Source organism: Pipra filicauda, unplaced genomic scaffold (genome assembly GCF_003945595.2).
Source record: "Pipra filicauda isolate LSUMZ 115617 unplaced genomic scaffold, ASM394559v2 scaffold90_size2875636_pilon, whole genome shotgun sequence".
Taxonomy (NCBI): Eukaryota; Metazoa; Chordata; class Aves; order Passeriformes; family Pipridae; genus Pipra; species Pipra filicauda.
The window spans coordinates 2,286,215-2,298,546 of NW_024105098.1; the positions used below are offsets into that span (position 1 = coordinate 2,286,215).

Below are 12,332 nucleotides of genomic sequence, written 5' to 3' on the forward strand. Positions count from 1 at the left end.
TTTAGTTTGTGTAGCCACTACCCTTCTCTGCTGTTGGGAATAGTCTGAGATGCACCAATGGATGCCTGAAGCTTGCATGGGTTAAGTTTATATCCTAGATGAAGTCTCAGAAATTCCTGGGACTGGGGAAGAGGCTTCATTGGCTACAGCAGCTGTGTTATGATGATAACACGGATATATAGACACTAATAAAAAACAAATTACAAAATACGTGTCCTTTGTTGTAATTAAAGACTAAAGAACTCTGTGGAGGCTGAACGGCTTTGGATTAAACACTTTAATTCCAGATATATTAAATGTTCTGGTTTGCATGATTTCCTGTTTTTCTGGCTGAGATGGCACAGTCCAGGAGAGAAATCAGGAGGGTCAGTGTAGTGGTTGCAGCTGTTTGGTGTGTAGTTCAGGGCAGGACCACGGGGTTCCATGAGCTCTTCTGCATTCCTGGGGATCCCCAAAGTTTGGTTCTAGATCCTGGTGCAGAGTCACGTGTTTCCTCCCTGGAGTCCTTGGTTCCTCCAGTATTCCCAGTTTAGGCACGAGACCAGGTGGGGAGTACGCTCAGATTGTCCCGCTGTGTCGTGTTGCTGTTGCCTGTGCTGATGCTCAGGATCTGCTCTGAGGTTTGTGCTCCCAGCTGGGCTTTTCAGGCCTGACTCACCCCACCTTGTGCCCCTGGTGCAGGTCCTGGAGTTCCTGTGCAGTCCGGATGACGACTCCCGCCATTCCGAGAGGCAGCAGGTAATGGCCTTCAGGAGAACACTCCTGGAGCACCAGGGAAGGCCGGGCTGGGGAGCAGGGTTTGGCCTCGGGGAGCACGTGTTGGCTGAAGGGGACGTGCCAGAGACACCAGCATGGAAGAACTGGGCAGTGCTGTGCACAGCAGGAGGGAAGGGTCCTGCCCCAGCATTCCTGCAGGAGAGCCCTGGCAGCAGCAGGAGCAGAGGCAGAGAAGTTCTCGATAAGCCCGTGGCCTTCGTAGTTAATGGACAATCAATTAAAAAGTCAGGAAGATAAGCCCTGTGTTAATACCAAGAGCAGGAACAGAGTACTTCTAATGGCACTGGCTGTCCAACTGCTGCTGCCCTATAAATAACTGGTGTCCAATCTCTGCAGGTCCTGCTGGAGCTGCTCCAGGCAGGAGGGATAGTGCAGTTTGAGGAGAGCCGTCTTATCCAAATGGCAGAGAAAGCTGAGTTGTAAGTTACTGTACACATTATGTAAATGCTGCCTTTAGATCTTGTGTGTGATATTGAAATACTCCCTTTAAATCTCCTCCACAGCTTTTTTTTTCCCCTCCACGTTTCTTGTTCCTCCCGTGCAGCTGTGTTTGGGATGGTTTTCCCTGTGCATTCACATTCACGTGCTTCATTTGAGACGGTCACGTTTAGTCCCAGTCGTTCTGTCTGTCCTGGGTGTTCTTACAGAAAGCATTGTTGAGAAAGGAGGGGGTGGAGCTGTGGAAACCCTTCAGGAGAAGCCCTGTGGGAGTTGATGAGGTTTGGCATTCCCTGTCCCGGAGCCCTGGCTTTGTGCAGGGGTGTAGTTGGATACTGGAATACTCCGCCACTGGCAGATGGAGGTGACTCGTTGGGCTGAGACCCACAGGTGGATTTAAAAGCACGATGGGGTCTGGAGCCACCCCCATGGTACTTGTTTTAGAAGTGAGTAGGAGAGACAAAAACAGTGTCTGGAAAGGCTAAAAATTTCCAGCATCTCCTTTAGATGCTTTATGATTCCAGAAAAAGTCTGTCATGCCTGAACAGAGCCAGCCAGGGAGGGCACCTTCAGCCACGTTGTGAGTTTGGGTGTTACATGAATGAATCCATTGTGCTACAAAGGACCAGAGGGATGGCATGCAGTGGTGGGGGCTGCCATGCCTGTGTCCTAAAAGGAGTGACTCCATCCAATTTTTCAATAAATATATTTTTTTTGTGCTTTCTTCAGAGAATTTGACAGCCAGCCCCCCCCCCCAGCTCAGCCACTTCCATCAGAGCTAACAGAGCTGTAGTGTAATATTATTTATCAAACTTTTCATTTGTTTTGCCTCAGTTACATCTGTTTTTATCCAAAGCCTCAAAATATTGAAGCTGTTTGTTAAAATTTGAAGGTAGGAGGCTGTGTTATGACACACTGTTGAGTCATGTTCAGCGAGTTTCTTCAGATGAGTTCTGTGGATTGGGCTACCTTAGAGCAGAATGCTGTGGGAATAAGAGAGGTCACCTCTGACAGCAGAACCTGTGAAACCTGATGTCATTGAGGATTTTTGTCCTCTGTCCCTTGTCTCTCACCTCAGTAACTCCAGTTTGTTCTGTGATAATGTTCTCAGTAAAGGCCAGTTGGCCTGGGGCTGGTACCAAATGGCATCTGTAAGCAGGAGCCACCCAGCCTACGTGCTGAACACCTCCATGGAAGATGCTTCCCAATGCTGCCTCCTGTTCTGCTGGCTCAGCTGAGTGGGGGTTTCCTAACATGGGAAGTTTTTTCCTTTCAGCTTCCAGATCTGTGAGTTCATGTACGAGCGGCAGCTCCGCTATGACAAAATCATCGGCTGTTACCTGCGGGACCCCATGAGAAAGGTGAGGAAATCTGCTGCTCCTGGCCCTGCAGCCTGTTCTGCTGGCCAGAGTGATGGGCACAACTGCCCTGCTCTTCTGTCATAATTAACTTAAAGATGTCCTTTACAGTTGAGCTTTCTTAGTTATAGTCAAAGCTTTTTGTGTTTGTGTGTTGGAGAGGAGCTGTTTTGTTTTTTTTTTTTAAAGCCTCAGAGTTTTCCTCTATTTTAAAATTTAATCAATGCTAGTACATAAACCCTGAGTGCAAGGTGGGCTTTATTGCAGATGTGGCTAACTGCAATACTACTTGGCTTCTGCCCTCGGTCCACTCTTGTATCCCCTGCACACATCTATCTGCCCTTACTGTCTCTTCACAATTACCTTATGCTGGTGCTTGAGTTGCATATCAGCCTCAGTTTTTTGAGGTATTCTCTTCCCTACCACCAAGAGAAGTTGGGATGAGAGTATGGCAAGTGTGAGCTCACCAGCTCCTTACAAAACCATGATGCTGAATGCTGTGTGGGTGAAGGAGTTGGAACAGAGGGTTGTGACAGTGAGATGGTCAGAAACCATGGTACAGGAGAGCATCTGAGCTGAGGGCAGCGCAGGAGAGCCTGGGGCAGAGGCTGATGTCAAAGAGGGATTCAGGAATATGCTGGGAAAACTGACCTACCCTCTGGCAGGGTGCTCTTTTCTCTGCCTGTGCTCCTGGCTAGAGTGTGATGTCCTGTCCTCTTTCCCTGTGAGCAAGAGGGGGACATTTCTAATAGTGGAGGAACAATTCTCTTTGACCTCAGTGCTTAACACATTAGCATGGGGTTCCTCTTGGCTCTTTTTCCCTGGCAGTTCTTCAGGAGCTGTTTAGGGACATAGAACCTCTCCTGCTGATAACTCATCCTGACTTGCTAAGGGAGGGCTACCCTGGGGCCCTGCCAAGGCCGTTAGAAAGGCTCTCCCTTAGCAAAGCCCAGTGCTGTCAGCAGTGCTGCAGAACACACTGCAACATTTATGGCTTTGTGCCTTGCAGGAAGAAGTTTTCAACTACATTCACAACATCCTGTCCATGCCTGGCTACAGCGCTGAGGAGAAGCAGTCGGTGTGGCAGAAAGCTCTGGAGCACATAGAGGTAGGTACAGTATATCCTGCACCCAGGGGCCCTCAGCTCCTGCTGGTTGCTCTGGGATCTGCTGGTGCTTTTCCGTGAGCACAAGTGTGCCAGTGTTTAGTCACAGCTGTGGAGGCAGCTCTGACCTAAGGTTTAGTGCTCTCATGTAAGTGCAGCCCTTGGATCCAGGCTGGCTTCCTTGGTTTCCTGGTTTCCTGCTGCTCTTCGGATAATGGAGCCTTAATTGGGGGTGGTGGCTCCTGAGTGCTGTGAAGCAGGGAGGGGATCCATTAGCAAGTCTTTTATCTCCAGCAGCAGCAAGGTCAGGGCATGGCCATCCCTAACCTCACAGTGGGTGGTGTCCAATTCCTCATCTTACAGTGATGGCAGCGTTCAGCCTTGCACCCTGGCACTTCTGACCTGTGGGAAGATGGGGTCTTGGCTTCTCTCTAAGACACAGATTGCTGCTAGACTTCTCCAGCTCATCATTTTTCCCATGTCTTCAATCTCTGTCTGCTTCAGGGGATGGGGATGTGCTTGAAATAATTGTCCCCTCAGTAGATGTGGGGAATCCATAATACTTGTAGTTCTAGGTGGTGTCAGTCCCCTCCAGGGTGATCTGGAGATAAGCCAGGAAAGTGGAGTTTGTGGTCAGTGCCACTTTTTACTTTCCCCATCCTAAACAGCCGTAGTCCCTTGAGGTTTATCTTGAAAATAAACCCTAAGGCTTCTCTTCAGTCACAGTAGTGGTCCTTTTCTGTCCTCAGACAAGTTAATGCTAAGGAACTTCTTCAGTTGGTTTTTTACCCACATGTATGTTTCTGAAATTTTTCTTTTCTTACTGTTATAAAACAGTTGTTTTTGTTCAGTAAAGCAATGTTTTCTCCTTTTTAGGCTCAGCAGGGGTCTTTGGGAAGGGTTACCAGGTACACAGTATTGATTTGAAGCAGTTGCTTCTCATTTATTTGGAAGTGTGGCTGCATCTGGAAGGGTTAGAAGCAGAAAACTCGTATTCTGGGTTTTCTAAACTTGTATGGTGAGAAGCCTTTTAGCTCAAGTTTGACAGAAGGCAAAGCCACAGGCATTTAAAAGATTTATTTTTTCCTTCTATTGCAATCAAGAAGTTGTTTAGTGTTTTTTCATGTCTGGACAGGTGTCAGTCACAGTGAACAGTTACAGGAAAGTTGCTTTTAAACCTCTGGTTCAGGTCAGTTCAAGCCTGTTAAACGCTGTTGCCACTGGACTGAGAAATTCCTGATCCTCACCTGAGGATCAGGTGAGGGCTTTGTTCCCTCTCTCCTGCTGGCTCTGGGAATGTCCTTTGGCAGGGGGGAAAGGCAGTTGTCAGAAAACCCGATGAATGACTTCCTCTCCTTAGGACTGAGTTGGGGTCTTGTTGGTGTGAAGAGTTTTGTGTTCTCCAAGGCTTTTTGGGTATTAAAATCATCAACTTCCCAAAATGCCATTTTAGAAACTACCCTTCCTTGTGTTTTTTCCAGCTTCACTCTTTGTGTGATGGTGTTTTGTTTTACACTTCATGTGGGCAAAGGTGCAGTCACAGCAGGGATGGACTTGGTGACTGCATAATTTGCAGATGACACTAAGCTGGGGGGGAGTGTGGATCAGCTGGAAGGCAGGAGGGCTCTGCAGAGGGACCTGGATAGGTTGGAGAGTTGGGCTGATTCCAATGGGATGAGGTTCAACAAATCCAAGGGCCGGGTCCTGCACTTTGGCCACAACAACCCCCGGCAGCCCCCCAGGCTGGGACAGAGTGGCTGGAGAGCAGCCAGGCAGGAAGGGAGCTGGGAGTTGGGATTGACAGGAGGCTGAACATGAGCCAGAGTGTGCCCAGGTGGCCAAGAGGGCCAATGGATCCTGGCCTGGCTCAGGAACAGTGTGGCCAACAGGTCCAGGGAAGTGATTCTTCCCCTGGACTCAGCACTGGTGAGGCCACCCCTGGAGTGCTGTGTCCAGTTCTGGGCCCCTCAGTTCAGGAAGGACATGGAGGGGCTGGAGCAGGTCCAGAGAAGAGCAATGAGGCTGGGGAAGGGACTGGAGCACAAGTGCTGTGAGGAGAGGCTGAGGGAGCTGGGGGGGCTCAGCCTGGAGAAGAGGAGGCTCAGGGGAGACCTCCTCACTCTCTACAACTCCCTGACAGGAGGGGGGAGCCGGGGGGAGGTTGGTCTCTTTTCCCAGGCAACTCTCAGCAAGACAAGAGGGCTTGGCCTTAAACTGTGCCGGGGAGGTTTAGGTTGGATATTAGGAAGAATTTCTTTCCAGAGAGGGTGATCAGCCCTTGGAATGGGCTGCCCAGGGAAGTGGTGGATTCTCCATCCCTGGAGGTTTTTAAGATGAGACTGGATGTGGCATCAGTGCCATGGGCTGGGAACCACGGCGGGGTTGGATCAAGGGTTGGACTTGATCTGAGAGGTCCCTTCCAACCCAGCTGATTCTATGATTCTATGATATTGCCCATGGAGTGAAAAGCAGGTTGTTTTTGTTGTGGTTTTGTTGTGCTTCCCTCCCAAAGGAGCTGCTGGTGCTGAGCCCAGGGAAGGCAGCTGAGCTGGCAGCCATCCACTTCAGCGAGCAGATCGAGAGCATCGTCTCCACCCTCCAGGTGAAGTGTCCCACTCCATGGACTGGGGGCTTCTGTTCTTACCATTCTTTAGGAAGTGATTGCTGAGATTAGGTGGTAAGTTGGTTGCTGCTGTGCCAGAAACAGAAGGAAAAAAAGTGATGGCTCCTCAGCAGCAGGAATTGCTACATTTAAATGATTTGCCCTGTTTGTAGAGTTCTGGCCATAAAAATGTACCATCTCAGAGCTGCTGGTTGCAACTTTTAGTTGGAGCTCGGTATGGCTTGCACTCACAGAGCAGAGTTACTGTCAGCAAATATATCCTCAGAATATTTATGCAGGACATGCCCAAACCAGCCTCTTCAGCAGGGACCAGCTGTGAAGTGTGTTTTCTGTAATGGGTATAGGTCAGGAATCACTGCTTTATGGCACAGTATTTAGAATAATAATATTCTCCTCCTGTTATACAGGACCAGTTCTTGCTCTTCCAGTTCCTGAGGAGTCTCCTAGATCCAAGGTATGTAGAAACTGGGACTGTTTACAAACTACAGCTTGAAAACATGGATTAAAACCAGTTCCTTTGAAACACTGCATCAGTAGCCAGCCTAGAGGCAAGATTAGGTTAAGGAAAAGTGACTTGCTCCTCAAACTGCCCCAAGCTGAGCAGAACAGCCCTGAATTAAATGTTCTGGGGAATATTCTCCAGCAGAGCCCCTGGAGCTGCCTGCCTGGGGAGTGCTGTGCCTCCAGTGCATTCCAGTGCCTCCAGTGTGCCTCCCCCACCCTGGGGGGAGCTGGGAATGGCTGTGGAATGGGGACCCTGGGGCTGAACCTGCCATTGCCCTTCCCAGAAACCCACTGATCCATTACTTGACCGAGGTGGCCAAGTTTAGCACAAACAGAAAAGCATTTTGGTCTGTTGCCATCTTTGATTTGTCCTGTTTCAGAACTGCTGCCATATCTCACTGCAAGCTCCTCTCTTACCTACTTGCTTGCTCCATCTGCTCCTGTTCTCTCAGTTCTTCAGCACTGAGTGTTCTCTTTCTGTTGAATCAGTTTCAAATGCTACAAGACCTTGATTTTATTTATTTATTTTGTAAGACATTTATGTATGCACAGCCCCAGTTGCTTTCAAGCAATCGTTAATGCAACTGAAGGAGGGATCCTGTTTTGTCAATTAGTTACAAATTAATTGTGCTTTAGGAGGAGGAGGAAAAGGTAATATTATCCAAGTCCAAGTGTTAATGTATTTAGTTCTTGAAGTGTAATACAAAGCATTCTTTGGAAGCTAAAAGCTGGAATTAATCACTCACTTTCTGGATTTTGTCAGATGTAAATGCAAAAAAACCCAACACACAACGTTGAAACCCAAAGACGTGTTTTGTTATTTCCTGAGTTTTACAGCCATGTTTGTGTGGAAGGTGTTCATTTCCATACCTCCTGTGTACCTTAGAAGTCAAAAGAAAACCAGAATTCTGCCCAGAAAATATCTTGGTTGGGTTTTATAGGAACGAAATTAGGTGATTTAGTCAATAAATGATTAATTAAATAAAAAAGGAAGTTAAGCAGAAATGAAACCCAGCTGGAAGTTAAGTAGGACTTTGTTTATGCTGTGCTATCACTTGCAGCAAATGGGAGCCAGTGAAGGTAGTAATTAACCTGGATTTTAATCTTATGCACAGAGTGCCTCCCGTAATCTCTGTGTAATAAACGTATCTAATTTCACTCTGCCATAATTAGAGCTAAATAGCCCCATTTCTGCTGTACTTACCTTCTAATCACTAGCAACATGTGATATGTTCAAACCAGCAATGGGGAGCAACTTCCTGCATCTCAGCTTCCCACAGATGCCTGCTTTTCCCCCAGGGCTGATGGGCCTTGAGGTGCTTTGGTCCACGTGACCTTTTTTTACTAACACTCAGGTCCCCAGGTCTGTTCTCAGTGCTGGGAGGTTTTTTTCCTTTAAGACCTATTGAAAGGAGCTGAACTGGATCCTGAGAAAGGCAGGGAAGGAGGAAAAATCTTGCTCTGCAGAAACACCTACACTTTGTAGTATATTCATACATAAAACAGTGATTAGGTTCTGCTGAAAACATCTGTCTCTTTTCAGTCAATCTAAATGTTTATATGCTTTTTTTTGAACAAGATTCTTATTAAAATAAAGACTCTTAGAGCAGAAAATGAGCTTTTTAAAGTCTCAAATACAAATGATTGCTTTATCATATGGGGACACAACTCATCGTGCTGGTCTAACGATCCTAGTTGGTGGAATTGCATTAGGGATTAATTTGGCCCATTTAATTTAGCTAGAGATTTATTTTAGAGGAGGTGGAAGGGGGGCAGGGAGGAAACAGGGTTAACAGGAATTGCCTGGGGAAATTAAAACCAAATGTCTATATGTTTGTAGCATAAAGCAGCCCTAGGAAAAAAAGAATGTAGTGGGGGTTGCTCAGCTCATTAATCAGAGCCTTTGCTACGTTACCACTTTAAACTCTTGGGTTTTTTCCTCTGAAAAAGCCCAAACACAGTGAGATGTGTTTGTGTGTTATACCAACAATATTAACTTATTTAGCAACACAGTGTTCTGGATTTATAAATACATTAGCAGATACCTCAACTTCTAGTTCTGTTACAAGGGCTCTTCTCTCTGCCTGTGACACTTGCAGGGCTCCCTTGTGCCAGGTTTTTTGAGAGACCAGCACTTACCTCTTCCTTTTGGGGAAGAACATGGCAGGGGGAGATGTTTGGATGGTTATATTGGAGATGGACATCACCCCACGGAGCTGAGCAGGACCTGCAAGGCTCAGGACTGTTGATTAGTTTTAGACATTATCAAAATCCAACCTTCTTTCCATTCTCTGCTCTCTGCCTTTCTTGATGAAGTGGTTAAGGAAAGGTCAGCTTGCTCATGAAATCGTGAATACTGAGTGCCAGAGTTATTTCCAGACTAGAGTTTGTTCTCGTGCTATAAATGTATGACTTGCCATTTTTCCTATTTTGGTAGACAAGAGATGATTTTAGGTAAAAAGGGCTTTATTTTAATCTACTCACAGAAGGAGCAGAGCACTCCCTCCCTCCCAGGCACCAGGGATGTTCACAGGGTGTTTGTGGTGGGAGGAGCGGGTGGTGAATGCAGGAGGCCAGAATTCAGGGCTCTTCTTTGGCCCTTCCAAACTCCATTCTCTGATGTCAGAACACAGGAGTTTGGACACCAGTTTTTGTGCAGCTGTGTCCATATTATGGCCACTGCTCAGTACCTGGGTGAGGCTTTTGTTTCTGGGCACACATGACTTCCAGTCCAGTGACTGACACTAATCACAGTGAGCTGCTGTTGGCTTGCTGGGGGCACAGCACTCTCCTGGCCTCTCCTGGATGAAAATATTCCTGTTGTAACTCTCAGGAAATACAGGATCACATTGGACATCAGACCTTTTCCATCCCATGGCTGTAGGGTTTGCACATCAGCACATCTTCCCTGATTAGGAACTTCTGTTTGGATAAGTAACAAAACTAAATACATACCTTGATCCATTTTCTTTCCTGACAGGAGCCTCAGCAGAGCTTAAAACCCTGTTTCCTAGGCAGGATGAACTCCTGCTGTTCCTCTGTGTGATGCACCAGTCCCAGAAGGGCCATGGGAAGTGTAATGTGCAGTGGCAGAGAACTGCTGCTCATGTGAGGGTTGCAGGTGCTGTATCTGACTCTAGGAGAGCATCATCCTTTCAGTCCTCACTCTGAGGTCTCTTGCTTCATGTTGCTCTTTTTAAAAACAAGGTCAGTAGAAAACAGTCAGGACAAAGGGATGTGGGCACTGCTTACAATTCTATTCTCTCCTTTTTCCCCCTCCACTTTGGACATTTCTTTAATAAGAAGCCCAGGGATTAGAAAATCTGGATGTTTCCCTAAAAGAGACCTGAGTACCTGTCTTAGTGAGGTGGATCAAAGGGATGAAACACTAACATTTGAGAAGGAAGTCAAGGAAGAATTTCAGGAACAATAAGCAAAAATCAACAAACTATTTCTTCAAACACATGCAGAGCAGGGCTGTAGGACACACAGATAATCAGGATTTGAAAAGACAAACCATAAGGTTTCACTGAAGAAATGAGGCGAGTTCTTTGTGCCTCTTTACCGTGGAATTGCTGAGGATGTGTCTGTGCTGGTCTCTTCTTCACAGGGGTCTTTGATAGTCTAATTTATACTAAGGCATCAGGAGAATGTGTTGTGGAAGAAATGAAATGCCTGCTGAGAGACCCCCCAGCACTAGGAACTAGTAGAAACAGCATAATTTTTCTCTTAAAACCAGATTTTTTAAAGTTCTGTACTAAGGGTAAAAGACAACACACAATGGAACAAGAAACTTCTTTCCAGCCAGCTTTCTGGGCTAGAGTTTGACTTGAGTCTCTCGTGCCTGTTTTATTGCAGAGAAGGCATTAACCAAGAGCTGATACATTTACCACCCTCCATCACTGAGCAGTTCATCGAGCTGCTGTGCCAGTACAGCCCAGACCAGGTCCTAGAGACACTCAAAGTTCTGGAATACTGCAGACTGGAAGAAACCATCGAGGTAGGAAAGACATGTACGAGGCCAGGGTCCAGGGGATGCATTCAAACCAGCTCCTGCCTCTTTGAAGTGCTGCAAAGGTACTTCAGGATTAGTTCCTGGATGCTCTCCCAATCCATTTCTCCTTCTCTCTGTTCCCTCCAGCTGCTGAACTGCTCTCCTGCAGCACAGTTAGGTCTCTTTAATACCCTGACTCTGGTTTGGTCTCAGGGCTAATAAGAAAGAGGCCATTAGTGCTCTGAAGCTGCTGAGGAAGTGCAGAGTGGAGGGTGGCTGTGTTACTGCTGATTAATTGTGTTGGAGGTGTGTGAGATTATGAGCCTGGGGTTTTTGGGAAACAACGCTGCCAAAATGTGACTAGTGCTGGGAGAGCAACTGTTCCTTCCCTTGATGACAATGGTAACAGTAATTTTTTAGTGCTGATGGTGGCAATAGTTGAGAAATCAGGGGCTGTAGGAGTGCAGCTCAGCCTGGGTAACCTGAGCACAGCACATGCAGGCCTGGCCATCTGGCCCTCCTTGTCTCGTGGGGTAAACAAACCCTGGCAGGCTTCTTAAGTTTTTTTGGTTTTTTTTTTTTTTACATTTTCCTTTTTTGTTTTTTCTCCTTTCAACTCAGATAACCCAGAAACATCAGCTCCACGAAGCTTCTTCGTATTTACTGGAGAAGAAGGGAGATATCCATGGTGCCTTTTTGGTCATGCTTGAGGTACTGAAACCTTGACTGTGGCACTTCTGCCATGCCCTGCCATCAGCAGGGTCTGCGCTCAGGTTTGATGTTGTCCTTGCTCCTCAATTTGTTTCCCACTAGAATCCATGGAAGCACTTCCCTGCTGTCAAATAGCAATATGTTAAGTTGTCTGCAGGCTCAGCATATCAGGGTATTTTTCGGGCGAGTCTTCAAACATCCAGTAGATAATAGATGCAGAAATTTGTTTTTCTTAGTCAAAAATCATCTTTCAGCTCCTGCTTTCCCTTCCTTATTTGAAAAGACCTTATGCTACATTAATCATACTGGGGAGGAAAATGGGGATGAGCCTTTGTATCCCACCTTTTCCAAACAGTTCTATGAGGATTCTTGGTAGTGAACTATGAAGTTTATTGTTCTGTGTCCTCTCTTTTGTTTCAGCGATTGCAGAGCAAGTTGCTGCTGCTCACTCAAGATGATGAAAGTAAGAGATATCAAGTGAAATCTCATTTTCTATTAGATAGATAAACACAAAAATGCAAAGTGCTTGTGCCTGACACCTGGCATAATGAGATCCTATTTCAAGTTTCTAGGTATTGCAGTGACTTCTTTTTTATTTATATTTACCTGGCTGTGGTAGTTATTTGGGTGACACTTCCTCACTGCTAGTCTTGCTAGAGACCTAGAGCAGGTACCCTGTCAGCTTTTTCCATTGTGACTGGTGCTCTCACTGCCTTACCAGACACATTTCCTGTGTCAGAATCCATTCCAGCTCGTTACTGAGCCTTAGCTGGCATTACATGTGAATAGTGATGAGAGACAGCTGGAAGTAGCTTTTTTTTC

The 12,332-nt window shown here is 46.6% G+C and overlaps 1 protein-coding gene across 2 annotated transcripts in view; it reads left to right on the plus strand.

The window, feature by feature from the left end:
• Positions 1 to 12,332, plus strand: part of VPS8 (VPS8 subunit of CORVET complex) — a 66,589-nt gene that overhangs the window by 32,754 nt on the left and 21,503 nt on the right. For both annotated transcript variants that reach the window (XM_027724862.2, XM_027724863.2), the window contains 9 exons: positions 682 to 738; positions 1,114 to 1,196; positions 2,492 to 2,576; positions 3,583 to 3,681; positions 6,191 to 6,280; positions 6,709 to 6,755; positions 10,664 to 10,805; positions 11,421 to 11,510; positions 11,931 to 11,973. In XM_027724862.2, the coding sequence (XP_027580663.1) occupies positions 682 to 738; positions 1,114 to 1,196; positions 2,492 to 2,576; positions 3,583 to 3,681; positions 6,191 to 6,280; positions 6,709 to 6,755; positions 10,664 to 10,805; positions 11,421 to 11,510; positions 11,931 to 11,973 (736 nt within the window). The remainder of the gene's footprint in view (positions 1 to 681; positions 739 to 1,113; positions 1,197 to 2,491; positions 2,577 to 3,582; positions 3,682 to 6,190; positions 6,281 to 6,708; positions 6,756 to 10,663; positions 10,806 to 11,420; positions 11,511 to 11,930; positions 11,974 to 12,332) is intronic.